The sequence below is a fragment of the Bombina bombina genome, chromosome 3, assembly GCF_027579735.1.
Source record: "Bombina bombina isolate aBomBom1 chromosome 3, aBomBom1.pri, whole genome shotgun sequence".
Classification (NCBI taxonomy): domain Eukaryota; kingdom Metazoa; phylum Chordata; class Amphibia; order Anura; family Bombinatoridae; genus Bombina; species Bombina bombina.
In genome coordinates, this window is record NC_069501.1 from 1,152,242,940 (window position 1) to 1,152,261,379 (window position 18,440).

At 41.3% G+C, this 18,440-nt stretch overlaps 1 protein-coding gene across 1 annotated transcript in view; it reads right to left on the bottom strand.

Moving 5' to 3' along the window:
• Positions 1–18,440, bottom strand: part of ATM (ATM serine/threonine kinase) — a 925,848-nt gene that overhangs the window by 33,116 nt on the left and 874,292 nt on the right. Inside the window, exon 61 of the mRNA XM_053708547.1 lies at positions 18,000–18,063. Within this exon, the coding sequence (XP_053564522.1) occupies positions 18,000–18,063 (64 nt within the window). The remainder of the gene's footprint in view (positions 1–17,999; positions 18,064–18,440) is intronic.

Genomic DNA, 18,440 nt, shown 5'->3' on the forward strand with positions numbered 1-18,440 from the left:
TTCTCCAGGATGGTTTGGTTAGGGGTTTGTTGTCAGGGTGCCAGGAATCAGACTGAGACGAGAAGTGCAAAAATAATCACACCTTTATTAATAGCAAAAAATAATAAAAAGTCCACAAGTCAAATAACAAGCCAGGAGTCAAAACCAGAGCTGGTAGTCAGACGAGCCGAGTCAGGAGCCAAAGCGAATAGTCAGACGAGCCGGAATCAGGAACAAGGAAACAGCAGAGTCATGAACAAGCCAGGGCTCAGGAACCAGGAAGGACGTCAGGCAGCCAGGTAATACACAGGAACTCTCACAAACAGGTCTGAGACAACGCGAAGGCAAAGCATACTGAACAGAGGTCCTTTAAATAATAAGTGATGACATCACAATTCTGAGACTGCATCCTGTCTCACATGGATGATGCACACCAGTCTGGCCATAAAAGGAAGTGCAGTAAATGAGCAGCATCCCCCACAATGCACTATAGTCAGGAAGAAAGGTGAGTAAAATGGCTGCCAGCAGCACATGGCAAACACAACAGGGAGAAAACCCTGACAGTACCCTCCCCTCGACGACCCCTCCCCCGCGGGAGGACAAAAGGCTTATTGGGGAAACGGGCATGGAAGGCACGGAGGAGGGTGGGAGCATGAACATCAGAGGAGGGAACCCAAGAACGCTCCTCCGGACCGTAGCCCCTCCAGTGAACCAAATACTGTACACGGCCCCTGGACATACGAGAGTCAATAATGCTACTGACCTCATACTCCTCATGGTTGTCAACAAAGATAGGACGGGGACGAGGCAACACAGTGGTAAACCGATTACAAACCAATGGTTTCAAGAGGGAGACATGAAAAACATTGGAGATGCGCATAGCAGGAGGAAGGTCAAGAGCGTAGGTCACAGGATTAACCCGTCGGAGTATTCGAAAATAACCAACATAACAGGGAGCCAATTTATTGGAAGGCACACAAAGGTTCAAGTTGCGGGAGGACAGCCAAACTCTCTCACTAACCTGGTAGGAAGGTGCGGGCAGACGCCTATGATCAGCCTGCAACTTTTGGAGCTGCAAAGAACGATGAAGGCAATCCTAAATCTGCACCCACGTGGAACGGAGTTGCCGGAGATGCACCTTCAAAGCCGGAATACCCTGAGACATAAATGAATCAGGCAACAAGGATGGTTGAAACCCATAATTCGCCATGAACGGGAATAACTTGGAGGAAGCATTAATAGCAGTATTATGAGCAAACTCTGCCCAAGGTAACAGTTCAGACCAATTATTTTGGTGATATGAGACATAGCAATGGAGGAACTGTTCCAGAGCTTGATTAGACCGTTCCACAGCCCCATTGGATTGAGGGTGATATGCCGAGGAGAAGGAAAGCTGGATCCCCATTTGAGCACAAAAGGGACGCCAATATCTGGAGACAAACTGGCTACCCCGGTCCGACACTATCTCCTTGAGTAACCCATTTAAACGGAAGACCTCCCGGGCAAAAATTGAAGCAAGCTCCTGAGCGGTAGGCAGCTTCATCAAGGGAATGCAATGGGACATTTTAGAAAAACGGTCAACCACCATAGGGATAACAGTATTGCCATTGGAAACAGGGAGCTCGATAATGAAGTCCATGGAAAGATGTGTCCAAGGACGCTCACCATTAGCAATAGGTTGAAGAACACCCACAGGAAGACGTTGAGGAGTCTTATTCTGTGCACAAACTGAGCAGGAGGCAACATACGCAGCAACATCAGAACGAAGACCTTTCCACCAGAATTGTCGAGTGACAGACCAAATTATTTGGTTCTTGCCTGGGTGACCTGCGGCTTTAGGATAGTGGTAAGTGTGCAAAAGGTTAGTTCGAAGATTCTCAGGAACAAAACACTTACCACTAGGTTTCTCAGGAGGTGCATTGGTTTGTGCAGCCAGGATCTCCTCCCCCAAGGGAGAAGTCAAATTAGTACGTATGGTAGCCAAAATATGGTCAGGAGGTATAACAGGAGTAGGTACAGACTCCTCCTTGGACAGAGGCGAAAATTGTCGAGAGGGGGCATCAGCCCTAACATTCTTACTACCAGGCAGGTAGGAGACCACATAATTAAACCAAGACAAAAATAGCGCCCATCTGGCCTGTCGGGGCGACAAACGTTTTGCTTCAGATAGATAAGTTAAATTCTTGTGGTCAGTAAGAATGAGCACCGGCGCGCTAGTACCCTCGAGAAGATGTCTCTATTCCTTAAGTGCCAAAATTATGGCCAGTAATTCCCTGTCACCAATTTCAGAATTGCACTCCGCTGGAGACAATTTCTTAGAGAAGAAACCCCACGGATGCAAGGACGTTGAGACAAGAGGGCACCTACTCCAGTCTCAGACGCATCGACCTCAAGAACGAAAGGCAGGACAGGGTAAGGATGAGCCAGAACTGGAGCGGCAGCAAAGACATTCTTAAGACTATCAAAGGCCTTAATGGCAGTAGGTGACCAATGGAGTGGATCATTCTCTTTACGGGTCATGTCAGTGATAGGTTTGACCAAGGAAGAAAAGTTTTTAATAAACTTTCTATAGTAATTGGCGAACCCCAAAAAACGTTGAATAGACCGACGACCAACTGGGCGAGGCCACTGCAGATAACTTGTCAGGATCCATGGAGAACCCTGCAACGGAGATAACATAACCTAGGAAGGTTACTTGAGTCTGATGGAACTCACATTTCTCGAGTTTACAAAACAGGCCGTTGTAGCGTAGTCTCTGAAGAACCAGTGTAACATTAGAACGATGAGCCTCAAGTGTGGGTGAGTGTATGAGGATGTCGTCTAAGTACACCACAACACACTGTTGCAACATATCTCGTAGGACATCATTAATAAATTCCTGAAAAACAGCAGGAGCATTACATAGGCCAAAGGGCATTACAAGATACTCATAATGCCCGCTCCTGGTGTTAAATGCTGTTTTCCATTTGTGGCCCCCCTTAATCCTAACGAGATTGTACACTCCTCTCAAATCAAGTCTAGTAAAGACTGTAGCTCCCTTGAGGCGGTCAAAGAGTTCTGTAATAAGCGGAATAGGGTAAGCATTCTTAATGGTAAGACGATAACCAATACCTATAACCAATACATGGTCTTAACTCGCCACCCTTTTTCTTCACAAAGAAGAAGCCAGCCCCTGCAGGAGAGCAGGATTTGCGGATGATCCCCGCGACAGAGCATCGGCAACATACTCCTCCATAGCACAATTCTCTGAAACAGACAGAGGGTACACCTGGCCCCGAGGACGAATGGCTCCAGGTTGCAGGTCTATAGCACAATCGTAAGACTGGTGAGGAGGCAACGTACTGGCACGCACCTTGTCAATCACATCTAGGAACTCTCGGAACTCCTCTGGCAATTGAGATACCAAAGAAGTGCACAAGTCTTTAACTGGTTTCCGAAGACAAGTGGAAATACATTGCGGGGACCACAACAAAATTTTGGACCTGCGCCAGTCGAGACTGGGATTGTGCTTTTGGAGCCAGGGATAACCCAGAACAACCGGAAAATGCGGAGAGTTAATCACCTGGAGCTGGAGGGTTTCAAAATTGAGAGCCCCAACAGCCATGGACAACGGAGCAGTTTCGTGAGTAACGAGTGCGGGCTGAAGGGGCCTGCCATCAATGGCCTCAATAGCAAGCGGAATGGACCGAGGCAAAACAGGAATGGAGTGCTTTGATACAAAAGCACTGTCAATGAAATAGCCCGCAGCACCGGAGTCAAAAAGAGCCTGAGTGACTATGGAGGAGTCCACCCAGGAAAGGACAACCGTGATCAAAGGTTTCTCCTTAAGCGGTTCCGGGGACGAGGATAAACCACCCAAGGTCTGCCCCCGACTGGACCTTAGGTGTGAGCGTATCCCGGCCGTGAAGGACAAGACTTCAAAAGGTGGCCCTCACAATCTTAGATTCTTATCATCACACAAACAAGTAACCACGTAGAAATTCTAAATTTTGTCACTGTGTTCACTAACCACGCTGCAACACTACTATTAGCACTTTGTAACTATTTTCTAACTAATTGAAACTTAGCTCCCCTTCACTTGTCCGTTTTAACTTTTATATCGATAACTGTTTGGAGGAACTTTTAGCACTTAGAAGGGTTAGAGGATAATTTTAATCACTCAATTTTTTGTTCACTAATATTTAATCAGTTTCAAGGTGCACTCGCTCCATCCTGTTTTTTCAAAAGGTGGCCCTGTAACCCACAATAGAGGCAGAGCCCCTCCCTCCTCCTAAAGGCCCTCTCCGCCGCTGAGAGATGCGTGAATTTCAGCTGCATTGGCTCAGCAGTATCTGGTGACTCGGGACCAGGAGGCATGGGAGGAGAGGGAGGCATGGATGGGAACGAACACGTAGGAGACAACGGAACAGGAGGCTTCCGCAAGTGCTCCTTGAAAGAGGGCCTCTCACTGAGTCTGATGTCAATTAGGATAAAAAAAAGACACCAATGCCTCGAGATCCTCTGGTAAATCTCTGTCAGCAACTTCGTCTTTAATCGCATCAGAGAGCCCATGAAAGAAGGCGGCAACAAGGGCTTCATTGTTCCAACCTACCTCTGCGGCAAGCGTACGGAACTCAATAGCATACTGAGCAACAGATCTTGTACCTTGCTGAATGGACATGAATCGTTCAGCAGCAGAGGAGGAGCGAGCCGTAACATCAAATACCCTTCGAAAGGAGGCCACAAATTCAGGGTAATTTGAAATCACAGGTTTATTAGTCTCCGACAAGGGATTAGCCCAGGCAAGAGCTGTGTCAGAGAGTAACGAGATGAGGAATCCCACCTTAGCTCTGTCAGAGGGAAACGCCTGAGGTAACATCTCAAAGAAAATGCCCACCTGGTTCAAAAACCCTCTGCACTGAATAGGATCGCCTCCATATCGCTGAGGTAGAGGTGCAGAACCGGACATGCTCCTGGTAGGACTAGGTTCAGCAGCGGAAACAGGAGCAGCCATAACTTGCGGGACACTTTGGTCCAAATGTGCAGTGCGAGACAGCAGGGTTTGCAGGGCTAGTGCAAATTGATCCAAGCAGTGATCCTGTTCATCTATCCTGGAAATGATGGCAGGTAAAGGTGGATTTTTAGCACCATCAGGATTCATGGCATTTGCGTAATGTCAGGTTGCCAGGAATCAGACTGAAACCAGAAGTGGAAAAATAATCACAACTTTATTAATAGCAAAAAATAATAAAAAATCCACAAGTCAAATAACAAGCCAGGAGTCAAAACCAGAACTGGTAGTCAGACGAGCCGAGTTAGGAGCCAAAGCGAATAGTCAGACGAGCCGGAATCAGGAACAAGGAAACAGGAGAGTCAGGAACAAGCCAGAAATCAGGAAGGACGTCAGGCAGCCAGGTAATACACAGGTACTCTCACAAACAGGTCTGAGACAGCGCAAAGGCAAAGCATACTGAACAGAGGCCCTTTAAATAATAAGTGATGACATCACAATTCTGAGACTGCATCCTGTCTCACATGGATGATGCACACCAGTCTGGCCATAAAAGAAAGTGCAGCAAATGAGCAGCATCCCCCACATTGCACCATAGTCAGGAAGAGAGGTGAGTAAAATGGCTGCCAGCAGTACATGGCAAACACAACAGGGAGAAAACCCTGACATTTGTCTGCAAGTTCCTTGAAGGGACAAATCTCTGCTCTTTCAGTTTTATTTCACAGAAAGATTGCTAAACTTCCTGATATTCACTGTTTTGTACTGACTTTAGTTCGTATTAAGCCCGTCATTAAATCAATTTCTCCTCCTTGGAGTCTTAATTTGGTTTTGAAGGCGTTACGGGCTCCTCCATTTGAGCCTATGCATTCTTTGGACATTAAACTACTTTCTTGGAAAGTGTTGTTCCTTTTGGACATCCTTTCTGCTAGAAGAGTGTCTGAGCTATCTGCTCTTTCTTGTGAATCTCCTTTTCTGATTTTTCATCAGGATAAGGCGGTTTTGCAGACTTCATTTGAATTTTTACCTAAGCTTGTGAATTCTAACAACATTAGTAGAGAAATTGTTGTTCCTTCCGTGTGTCCTAATCCTAAGAATCCTTAGGAAAGATCCTTACATTCTTTGGATGTGGTAAGAGCTTTGAAATATGTTGAAGCTACTAAAGATTTCAGGAAGACTTCTAGTCTATTTGTTATATTTTCTGGTCCTAGGAAAGGTCAGAAGGCCTCTGCTATTTCCTTGGCCTCTTGGTTAAAGCTTCTGATTCATCAAGCTTATTTGGAGTCGGGTCAAGCCCCGCCTCAGAGAATTACAGCTCATTCAACTAGATCAGTCTCCACTTTGTGGGCTTTTAAGAATGAAGCTTCAGTTGATCAGATTTGCAAAGCAGCGACTTGGTAATCTTTGCATACATTTACTAAATTCTACCGTTTTGATGTATTTGCTTCTTCTGAAGCAGTTTTTGGTAGAAAAGTTCTACAGGCAGCTGTTTCAGTTTGATTCTTCTGCTGCTATTTTCAGTTTTTCTTTTCTTCATAAGAATAACTTCTATTTGGGATGTGGATTATTTTTTCAGCATTTGGCTGTTTATTTTGTATCCCTCCCTCTCTAGTGACTCCTGCGTGGAGTTCCACATCTTGGGTATTTGATATCCCATACGTCACTAGCTCATGGACTCTTGTCAATTACATGAAAGAAAACATAATTTATGTAAGAACGTACCTGATAAATTCATTTCTTTCATATTGGCAAGAGTCCATGAGGCCCACCCTTTTTATGGTGGTTATGATTTTTTGTATAAAGCACAATTATTCCAAATTTCTTTGTTGATGCTTTTTACTCCTTTCTTTATCACCCCACTACTTGGCTATTCATTAAACTGAATTGTGGGTGTGGTGAGGGGTGTATTTATAGGCATTTTGAGGTTTGGGAAACTGTGATCACTCTTGGAAGAACAACTAGAGGCGGGAAAATATAAGCAGGTTGATAACACCAAGGAAGTGTCAATACATCCACTGCTTCTGCCTGAAAATCCCTGGACCTGGACAGGTATCTGGGAAGTTTCTTGTTTAGATGAGAGGCCATCAGATCTATCTCTGGAAGACCCCACATCTGAACAATCTGAGAAAACACATCTGGATGGAGAGACCACTCCCCCGGATGTAAAGTCTGACGGCTGAGGTAATCCGCCTCCCAATTGTCTACACCTGGGATATGCACCGCAGAAATTAGACAGGAGCTAGTTTCCGCCCAAACAAGTATCCAAGATATTTCTTTCATAGCTTGGGGACTGTGAGTCCCACCCTGATGATTGACATATGCCACTGTTGTGATATTGTCTGTCTGAAAACAAATGAACGGTTCTCTCTTTAACAGAGGCCAAAACTGAAGAGCTCTGAGAATTGCACGGAGTTCTAAAATATTGATTGGTAACCTCGCCTCTTGAGATTTCCAAACCCCTTGTGCTGTCAGAGATCCCCAAACAGCTCCCCAACCTGAAAGATTCACATCTGTTGTGATCACAGTCCAGGTTGGCCGAACAAAAGAAGCCCCTTGAACTAAACGCTGGTGATTTAACTACCACGTCAGAGAGTGTCGAACATTGGGGATTTAAGGATATTAATTGTGATATCTTTGTATAATCCATGCACCATTCATTCAGCATACAAAGCTGGAGAGTTCTCGTGAAAATGAGCAAAGGGGATTGCGTCCAAAGCTGCAGTCATGAAACCTAAAACTTCTATGCACATAGCCACTGAAGGGAATGACTGAGACTGAAGGTGCCGACAGGCTGCAACCAATTTTAAACGTCTCTTGTCTGTTAGAGACAGAGTCATGGACACTGACACTATCTGTAAACCTAAAAAGGTTACCCTTGTCTGAGGAATCAAGAAACTTTTTAGTAAATTGATCCTTCAACCATGTTTCCGAAGAAACGACACTAGTTGATTTGTGTGAGATTCTGCAGAACGTAAAGACTGAGCTAGTACCAAGATATCGTCCAAATAAGGAAACACTGCAATACCCTGCTCTCTGGTTACAGAGAGCAGGGCACCGATAACCTTTGAAAAGATTCTTGGAGCTGTTGCTAGGCCAAACGTTAGAGCAACAAATTGGTAATGCTTGTCTAGAAAAGAGAATCTCAGGAACTGATAATAATCTGGATGAATCGGAATATGAAGGTATGCATCCTGCAAGTCTATTGTGGACATATAATGTCCTTGCTAAACAAAAGGCAGAATAGTCCTTATAGTTACCATTTTGAAAGTTGGTACTCTTACATAACCATCGAAAATTTTCAGATCCAGAACTGGTCTGAATTAATTTTCCTTCTTTGGGACAATGAATATATTTGAATAAAACCCCAGACCCTGTTCCTGAAAAGGAACCGGCATGATTACCCCAGATAACTCCAGGTCTGAAACACACTTCAGGAAAGCCTGAGCTTTTACTGGATTTGCTGGGATGTGTGAGAGAAAAAATCTTCTCACAGGAGGTCTTACTCTGAATCCTATTAGATACCCCTGAGAGTCAATGTTCTGAATCCAATGATTTTGGACAGAATTTATCCAAACATCCTTGAAAATCCTTAATCTGCCCAGATTGAGCTGGAATGAGGGCCGTACCTTCATGAAGACTTAGGGGCTGACTTTGGTTTCTTAAATGGCTTGGATTTATTCCAATTTGAGGAAGGCTTCCAATTGGAAACAGATTCCTTGGGGGAAGGATTAGGTTTTTGTTCTTTATTTTGACGAAAGGAACGAAAACGGTTAGAAGCCTTAGATTTACCCTTAGGTTTTTTATCCTGAGGCAAAAAAACTCCCTTACCCCCAGTAACAGTTGAAGTAATAGAATCCAACTGAGAACAAAATAAATTATTACCTTGGAAGAAAGAGATAGCAATCTAGACCTAGATGTCATATCAGCATTCCAAGATTTAAGCCACAAAGCTCTTCTAGCTAAAATAGCTAAAGACATGGATCTAACATCAATTTTGATAATATCAAAAATGGCATCACAAATAAAATGATTAGCATGTTGCAGTAAGCGAACAATGCTAGATATGTCAGAATCCAATTCTTGTTGCGCTGAATTCTCCAACCAAAAAGTTGATGCAGCTGCAACATCAGCCAAAGAAATTGCAGGCCTGAAGATGACCTGAATATAAATAGGCTTTCCTTAGATAAGATTCATGTTTCCTATCTAAAGGATCTTTAAAAGAAGTACTATCTTCCATAGGAATAGTGGTACGTTTAGCAAGAGTAAAAATAGCCCCATCAACTTTGGGGATCTTTTCCTAAATCTGTATTGAAATTGCTGGTAAAGGATACAATTTTTTAAACTTGAAGAAGGAATAAAAGAAGTACCCGGCTTATGCCATTCCTTAGAAGTCATATCAGAAATAGCATCAGGAATAGGAAAAACCTCTGGAGTAACCACAGGAGGTTTAAAAACAGAATTTAAACGTTTACTAGTTTTAATGTCAAGAGGACTAGTTTCCTAAATATCCATTAAAAACACAGCTACGCGTTTCTCAGTATCATGTACTGTTTCCTCAGCCTGAGGAAACAGTACATGATACTGAGAAACGCGTAGCTGTGTTTTTAATGTGTTTAAATAAACACTTTTATTGATACAAACTTGCTACATTGCTTTTTATTTGGATATCCCTGTTTGGACTAACTCTCCAAGTGCTGGAGGAGTTTTAGTGCCTATCCTGACATCCATACACCTTAACGTTGCTGGTGACTACTACCCTGGCTGCTGAGAGCTTTAGCCTGAGAGGAAAGTTTACCGGACAACTCTGAGGTTCCGGTCTGCCTAGTCAGCACTACATCTTGGTGCTTTTTAACACGTGAGTGCATTTGAGTTACAACTCTGAATTTGGTATACCAAACGGAATTATGCTATGTGGCGCCTTCTCTGTTTCTTTATAGATTAATTCGTTGTGGACGGCCTTATACATCGAGGAGAGCTGCCTTACATCCTCATAATTATTGGGGACTCTGATAGATCTTTTTGGACTTTTGAATTTGTCTATTGGGACACTATCATTTTATACAGGTTATTTTTTCTGTAAATCTTCTATATTTTATATGCTTGTATGCCCATACAAATGTGATATTTCTTTCTGATATTAATATATTAAGAACTGAGTGTATCATCATCCTTGTATATTTAGTTACCTAGCATATTTAGATAGCGCCCCTATTTTATATATATATATTGAATCGCACATACCTTATAATTGGGTGTGTGTGTATATATATATATATATATATATATATATATATATATATAATTTAAAAGTTTACAACAAATGCACTTAGCTTTGGTAGAACAGATTTCAGGCAGCAAAGTTCCAACAGATACTTCTGAGACAGGATCAGATTGAGACATCTTGCAAAATGTAAAAGAAAAAACAACATATAAAGCAAAATTATCAATTTCCTTATATGACAGTTTCAGGAATGGGAAAAAAATGCAAATAGCATAGCCCTCTGACATAGAAAAAGGCAAGAGGCAAATAGCAATGGGGTGAAAAAAAATAATGAAAAAATTTGGCGCCAAGTATGACGCACAACGTAACGTAATTTTTTTGGCGCCAACAACGTCCGAACACTCGCGTCACTAACGACGCAACCTTGTGTAAGGAACTCGGCATTAATGGATGTACTTTCGCGCCAAAAAAATTCTCGCGCCAAAAATGAAGCAATAAAGTCTAGCATTTGGCGCACCCGCGGGCCTAATCCTGCCCGCAAATTGCAAAGAAAAATGAAGTCAATTTAAAACCCCAGGTAAGAAAAATATTTCTTAATATGTTTATTTTCCCCAAATATGAAACTGACAGTTTGCAAAAAGGAAATACATGAACCTGACTCATGGTAAATATAAGTACAATACATATATTTAGAACTTTATATTAATGCATAAAGTGCCAAACCATAGCTGAGGTGTCTTAAGTAATAAAAACATACTTACCGAAAGACACCCATCCACATATAGCAGATAGCCAAACCAGTACTGAAACAGTTATCAGTAGAGGTAATGGTATATGAGAGTATATCGTCGATCTGAAAAGGGAGGTAGGAGATGAATCTCTACGACCGATAACAGAGAACTTATGAAATAGATCTCCCGTGAGGAAAACCACTGCAGCATTCAATAGGTGATACTCCCTTCACATACCTCTGACATTCGCTGTACTCTGAGAGGAATCGGGCTTCAAAAAGCTGAGAAGCGCATGTCAACGTAGCAATCTTAGCACAAACTTACTTCACCACCTCCATAGGAGGCAAAGTTTGTAAAACTGAATTGTGGGTGTGGTGAGGGGTGTATTTATAGGCATTTTGAGGTTTGGGAAACTTTGCCCCTCCTCGTAGGATTGTATATCCCATACATCACTAGCTCATGGACTCTTGCCAATTACATGAAAGAAATTTTAATCTGTCCCCCACTAGCTGAGCTGGAATGAGGGCCGCAGCTTCATGCAGACTTGGGGGCTGGCTTTGGTTTCTTAAAAGGCTTGGATTTATTCCAACTTAAAGAAGGTTTCCAATTGGAACCAGATTCTTTGAGGGAAGGATTGGCTTTCTGTTCCTTATTATGTCGAAAAGAACGAAAAGGATTAGAAGCTTTAGATTTACCCTTAGATCTTTTATCCTGAGGTAAAAAAAACTCCCTTCACCCAGTGACTGTTGAAATAATTGAATCCAACTGAGAACCAAATAAATTGTTACCTTGGAAAGTAAGAGATAGTAATCTAGACTTAGATACCATGTCAGCATTCTAATATTTGAGCCACAAAATAGCTAAAGACATAGCGTTAACATCAATATTGATGATATAAAAAATAGCATCACAGATAAAATGATTAGCGTGTTGAAGCAAGCGAACAATGCTAGACAAATCAGAATCTGTTTCCTGTTGCGCTAAGCTTTCCAACCAAAAAGTTGATGGAGCTGCAACATCAGCCATGGATATAGCAGGCCTAAAAATGTAGCCAGAAAATAAATAAGCTTTCCTTAGATAAGATTCAAGTTTCCTATCTAAAGGGTCCTTAAAAGAAGTACTATATTCCATAGGAATAGTAGTACGTTTGTCAAGAGTAGAAATAGCCCCATCAACTTTGGGGATTTTTCCCCAAAACTCCAATCTAACTGCTGGCAAAGGATACAACTTTTTAAACCTAGAAGAAGGAATAAAAGAAGCACCAGGCCTATTCCATTCCTTTGAAATCATATCAGAAATTGCATCAGGAACTGGAAAAACCTCTGGAGTAACCACAGGAGGATTATAAACATAATTTAACCGTTTACTAGTTTTAGTATCAAGAGGACTAGTTTCCTCAATATCCAAAGTAATCAACACCTCTTTTAACACTGAACGAATATACTCCATCTTAAAGAGATAAGTAGATTTGTGAGTGTCAATATCTGAGGTAGGATCTTCTGAACCAGATAGATCCTCATCAGAGGAGAACAATTCAGTATGTTGTCGGTCATTTGAAATTTCACCAACCTCATGAGAAGTTTTTTTTTTTATAAACTTTTTTTTATTGAGGTTATAACAAGAATTACATAACATATTCATCCATTAACAAAGATAGCTTACTTCTGGGAAATATATCCCTGTAGTATAAACATGTTCATAAAGCAAGGAAGTAGCAAGTCTTGAGTTACAAGTCATATACCTTTGGAGGTATACGTAAACAATAGCTATGAAAAGTACATCCATGTCTCACATTCATATCCCTCTTATGAAAAGGCAGGTAATGACAACTTACAAAAGATATATGGAATCGTTATTAGTAGCCAAATAAGGTAGGGATGTCATTAATAGAATATGTGTTTATGTATAAAATAATGGAACCTCAGTTTTATAGTTTATGTCAGATATATGATGCCCACACCTTTCTGTGTAGAGAATTTATAAGTTTATCTGTGTAAATAGGATAGAAGCAGGTGTGGGGTAGTGTTTATTTGGGTTTCGTCAGACCAGGGTGGTCTAGAAGAGAGAGGAAAGAGTTCAGCGGACTAAAGCCGCTCATATTAGAAAAAAGGGAGATAGAAGGGGATGGGATGAAAGGGATGAGATGAAAGGGATGAGGGGCGGAGCTAACTAGAGTGCCAATTTAGTGGTAGGGCTGGGCAATTGGGAGGCTTGTTTTCTGATCACATATTTACCCATGAAATTATGTATAGAGAAGAATATTAGTAAATGGATAATGTAAGAATTTGCTGCATGAGCCCCTCTCCTGGGGTAAGTGCCAGCTTTAGGCAATGTGGGTAAAAGGGGAGTGAGTATGACCCGCAGGTCACAGGTACCTGCAGGAAAGGGAGAAGAGGGGCCCAGCGGGGACCAATATTTTAGGTACAGCAAAGTTCCTGCATAGGGGGCGTATTTAATCAAAGGTCTAATTATTAAATATCCTCGCCTGAGTTCCCTATAAGGAGAGATAGAGGTTCACCGAGCAAGGGAGTTTTAGTTCAGGAAAGGTCACTAAGATTTGAAGCTCCTATTAGTGCTGAGAGAAAAAGGGGAGATAAGTCAGAGCTCATATCTCTATCTCAGTAGGTAATATGCAAGTAACAGGCTGGACTGGGCTGATGTGAATATGAAACTTTACGTTACACCTATATATAGATGAGGGGCCTTGAAACTATTGGACTATTCGCTAGGCTGAAGGTAGTGTAACTAGGGACATCAGGCTAGGAAGATCAATGCTAAGTAACTAATACTGCTAGGAACAAATTGGGCTTACTATAGGGGTAAGGTCTCTTTCTTCATGCTCTAAATGAGTGAGATCCAGGATAATAATAAGAATAATGTGTAAGGAGTCTTTCTGCTCCTGCATGAGGGGTAAGGAGAGCGCCTCTGTAAACATTTAAAGTGGGAGCAACAAGTGGGTTAATCAACATTAAAGCCAAGAATGATAATACATTTTCACTATCAGATATATAAATAAAGAATGCCAGTCAGGGTTTCTAACATACTGTTGTCATACTACTGGCCTTTCCTGTTAGTAGAAAATATATAATTGTTAAAGAAGAATTAGATGTGCTTAGATGGCCTATACTCTGCAGTCTAGTGGGAACTCATACAACAGGGCATCAGTTTATACTTGACCACAACAATGTGAGTTATGTAACAGACAATATAAATAAATGTGTCCAGTGAGCCAGTGAGAGAGACCGGTCTCCAGTTCATTATAAGGTGGGCTTTAAGGTTTGAAAACTAGCTTGTAAATCAAACGGGTACAACGCTATATGTTAATAATGTTAGAGTAGGAACCCACATGTCTGCAGAAGCATAGATAAATGATCGTATTTATAAGGGAGGCGGTAAAGAGTTCTAGGAGACCCAGAGAGTGGTCACTCGTTCTTTTCAAGATCCTCTGTTACTTCAGCCGATGCCTAGGCTGTGTGATATAAACGTGAAAAGTGATAGAACCTCCGTTGCAAGCAGCCTAGCTGTGATCAGGACTTTGCATGAGATAGGTGCAGACCGGAGCCTTACTGTTTCCAGCTCAACCACTACTAGGTGACTGACCGGGCTCTTCACTGGTGCCACTGGGGGTATCAAATGACTCGGGAAAGAGAGCGCTGTCCGTGGGGGGTTTCCATAAACCTCTGAAGAGGGATATGCTGACGGTCTCTGCTCACGGTCTGCGGTCTTGCTGCTGACAGGTGGCAAGGCCGAGGAGGAGATTTCTGAGTCATTGCAGTCAGAGGAGGTGACAAAAGCCTCCGGTCTTGCAAGATGCCTGCAGCTGCTGCAATCAGGATCCGGTGTCTCTGCTCGAATGGGTGCACTTCCTGTGGACAAGATGTCTCCTTCTGTAGTGGTAGGTAGGCGGGCGCCAACACTTATTTGGGTAAAGTTGTTGTCATGCTCAGGCCCCTGCAATTGAAAGGAGAAGGGGGTGGCTGATAGCTCGACTAGAAGTTGAGATTGCCTTGTGGAGGGTTTAGCATCCTCACCGGTAGTGTTCCGCTTCAGCAAAAGTTCTTCATGCAGCTTAAGAAAGTGGGCGTCCATCTTTTCCCCTAACTGTTGTAATAGGAATAAGGCTGTCGCCATCTTGGTTAGGATTCAAATCTGATGTAGATCAACTGCCCTTTTGTAAAGTTAACTGTTTGGGTGGTTAAATTAAGCGCTGCTGTTATTATTAGAGAAGAGAGTGTTCACTGAGATGTTCACTGCTATCAGGCCACATTAACGGCAGGTTCTCTAAGTTAAGATGTGCAATGTCGCAAGGTTGATGCTTAGTAAAGATGTAGATCTTCACTCAGATCTCAGCTTCTTTAAGGTTTCCTCAGTCCAGAGTTCACTACTGTTCCTTCTAAGAGACAAATTAACAAAATTTGGAGATAAATTTTGAGGATATTAGTTGAAGTTAAGTAGTTAATGTCAGGAGCTTCATTGAAACACGACTTGCTTCTTCTGCGGCTAGCTCCGCCCCCCTCATGAGAAGTTTTAAAAGACCTTTTACATTTATTAGAAGGTGGAATAGCAGACAAAGCCTTCTGAATCGCATCAGCAATAAAATCTTTTATATTCACAGGAATATCATGTACATTAGATGTTGAAGGAACAACAGGCATTGTACTAGTACTGATGGATACATTATCTGCATGTAAAAGCTTATCATGACAACTGTTACATACTACAGCTGGAGATATAATCTCCACTAACTTACAACAGATGCACTTAGCTTTGGTAGAACTGTTATCAGGCAGCAGGGTTCCAAAAGTGGTTTCTGAGACAGGATCAGATTGAGACATCTTGCAAATGTAAGTGAAAAAACAACATATAAAGCAAAATTATCAATTTCCTTATATGGCAGTTTCAGGAATGTGAAAAAATGCAAACAGCATAGCCCTCTGAGCATAAAAAAAGGCAAGAGGCATATAGGAAGTGGGGTTTAAATAATTAAATTATTTGGCGCCAAGTATGACGCACAACGCAAAATTAAATTTTTTGACGTTAACAACATCCGGAAATGACGCAACTCGGGTCAATGCAGTCAATGCTTGTGCAAGGAAACCTGGCGTCAACTAAGACGCCGGAAATGACGAATTTGCGTCACCGAACATACCTTCGCGCCAAAAAAATTCTTGCGCAAAGAATGACGCAATAAATGAATGAAAAAGCAGTCAATTTGAAGAAAAGACTATACCCCAGGTAAGAAAAAATAACTTCCTAAATATGTTTCCCAATTTGAAACTGAAAGTCTGCAAAAGGAAATATACATAAACCTGACTCATGGCAAATATAAGTACAATACATTTATTTAAAACTTTATATTGATAAATAAAGTGCCAAACCATAGCTGAGAGTGTCTTAAGTAATTAAAACATACTTACCGAAAGACACCCATCCACATATAGTAGATAGCCAAACCAGTACTGAAACAGTATCAATAGGGGTAATGGAATATGACAGTATATCGTCGATCTGAAAAGGGAGGTACGAGATGAATCTCTACGACCGATAACAGAGAACCTTTGAAAAGATTTCCCGTGAGGAAAACCATAGAATCAATAGGCGATACTCTCTTCACATCCCTCTGCTCTACAAACACTGTACTCTGAGAAGAATTGGGGTTCAAAATGCTGAGAAGAGCATATCACAGAAGAAAATCAAACACAAACTTACTTAACCACCTCCATAGGGAGGCAAAGTTTGAAAAACTGAATTGTGGGTATGGTGAGGGGTGTATTTATAGGCATTTTGAGGTTTGGGAAACTTTGCCCCTCCTGGTAGGATTGTATATCCCATACGTCACTAGCTCATGGGCTCTTGCCAATTACATGAAAGAAAAATCTACTACTCATTTAAAGTTCAGACTAAGTGCTATTGCATTGTTTTTTATAATGTATGTGTTGATTATGCAAATCTACTGTATTTACTCGTTCTTTAAGGGAACATTAATGTTCCTTTGGTACAGATGAAAAGATGAATGTCTCTGTTTGGTTAACAAATTTGTAACTAAACAAAATGCACGTCTAGTGATTTCTCTCCATGCCTGCAAGCTAATCCTTGGGAGGTTAAACAAAACCAAATAGACACAAAGTTGTGTTCAGGTGGTCTTTAATATGTCATCACTTAAGTAAATTTAAGTCTTATTTTTCCCTCACATTCTCATGGCTACATATTATTCAGATAATAGTCTGGTCTATGCCAAAAGTTATCAATTTAAAAGCGAGTGAGGCAAAGAAAAAGCTGCCTGTGAAGACACAAACACATTGAACTAATACATTTCAGAGAAATTGGCGCCCATGCAGAGCTGCTCAAGTAAGGTTTCAATATACTAAGCCCTAGTAGAATTTTGCTTCCATCAACTTAAATGCCAACATGTTTTGCCAGACTTCTTTGGCTAACTGAACAAGCAGAATCAAAGTTTACAAGTACTATGCAAAATCATATCCCATCAAACACCAGACTGAGAATATCACAATTTCAGAACCAGGGAGCAGAATAAAGCATCAAATCATCCATTAAAAAATGGATATAATTAGTGATTAAACACATAAAGGTAAAATGACCCAAACGTGTCTGTTTCAAATATGTTACTATGGTATTACAAGGATTTGGTGTAAAATCCTATGAAACTGCAATATGAGCACAGCGCAGAGACAAATAACCCAGCAGCAACTAGAACGAGACGTCGCATGCAGAACTGTTGGGCCAGAAAGAGGTTTGAGATGCACTGAAACAAGCCACATCAGCAAAGAAGCTCAGTCACATGGTAAGACCACAGGCAACAAAGTAGCCTTCTTCATATTCAGCTGCAGGTGGTACTTCTATACCTCAAATATCTAGAGAACGTAAGCAAGCAGGAAGTGGGTGGAATATATGTATTAGTAGGTATGAGGCAGCATATCCTACTAATACCTGAATATTATATTTATTATTATGTCAGTGTGAAATATATGTATATATCTGCCACATAACCAAAGAGCCAGCAAACCATTTAATACAAAGCAGTGTGATTGTTTCAATAAGAAGTTTTATGTTATAAAGATACCTCAACAATGGTCAGTAAAGCTTCCTGAGAGTTTCTCATAACTTCCATAGTTTTCTCACAACATCTAAAGAATAGAAAAACAAAACTATTAGATTAGATAAAATATTGCAGTGAATTCTGAAAATGTTATAAAAACACAAATCACACAGAAGTCACACTAATATGTAACACAGACTGTACTGATGTTCACAAAATGGGGAAACAATTCTACAACAGTGATGCATGCACACACAATGGGAATCTCTGTGTGTTTAATAGTCCATGCTGAGCAATCAGCAGATTAAACATTACTGATATTTAGATAGACGTGCAAATTCACTTTGAATGTGAAGTATGAAATACTGTTTTTGAGAAAGTGCATCCATCACTATAGATAACCATTGTCCATAATTATAGACTATGGTACATACTGAAAGTGATATTATTAACAAGCAGTTAAAG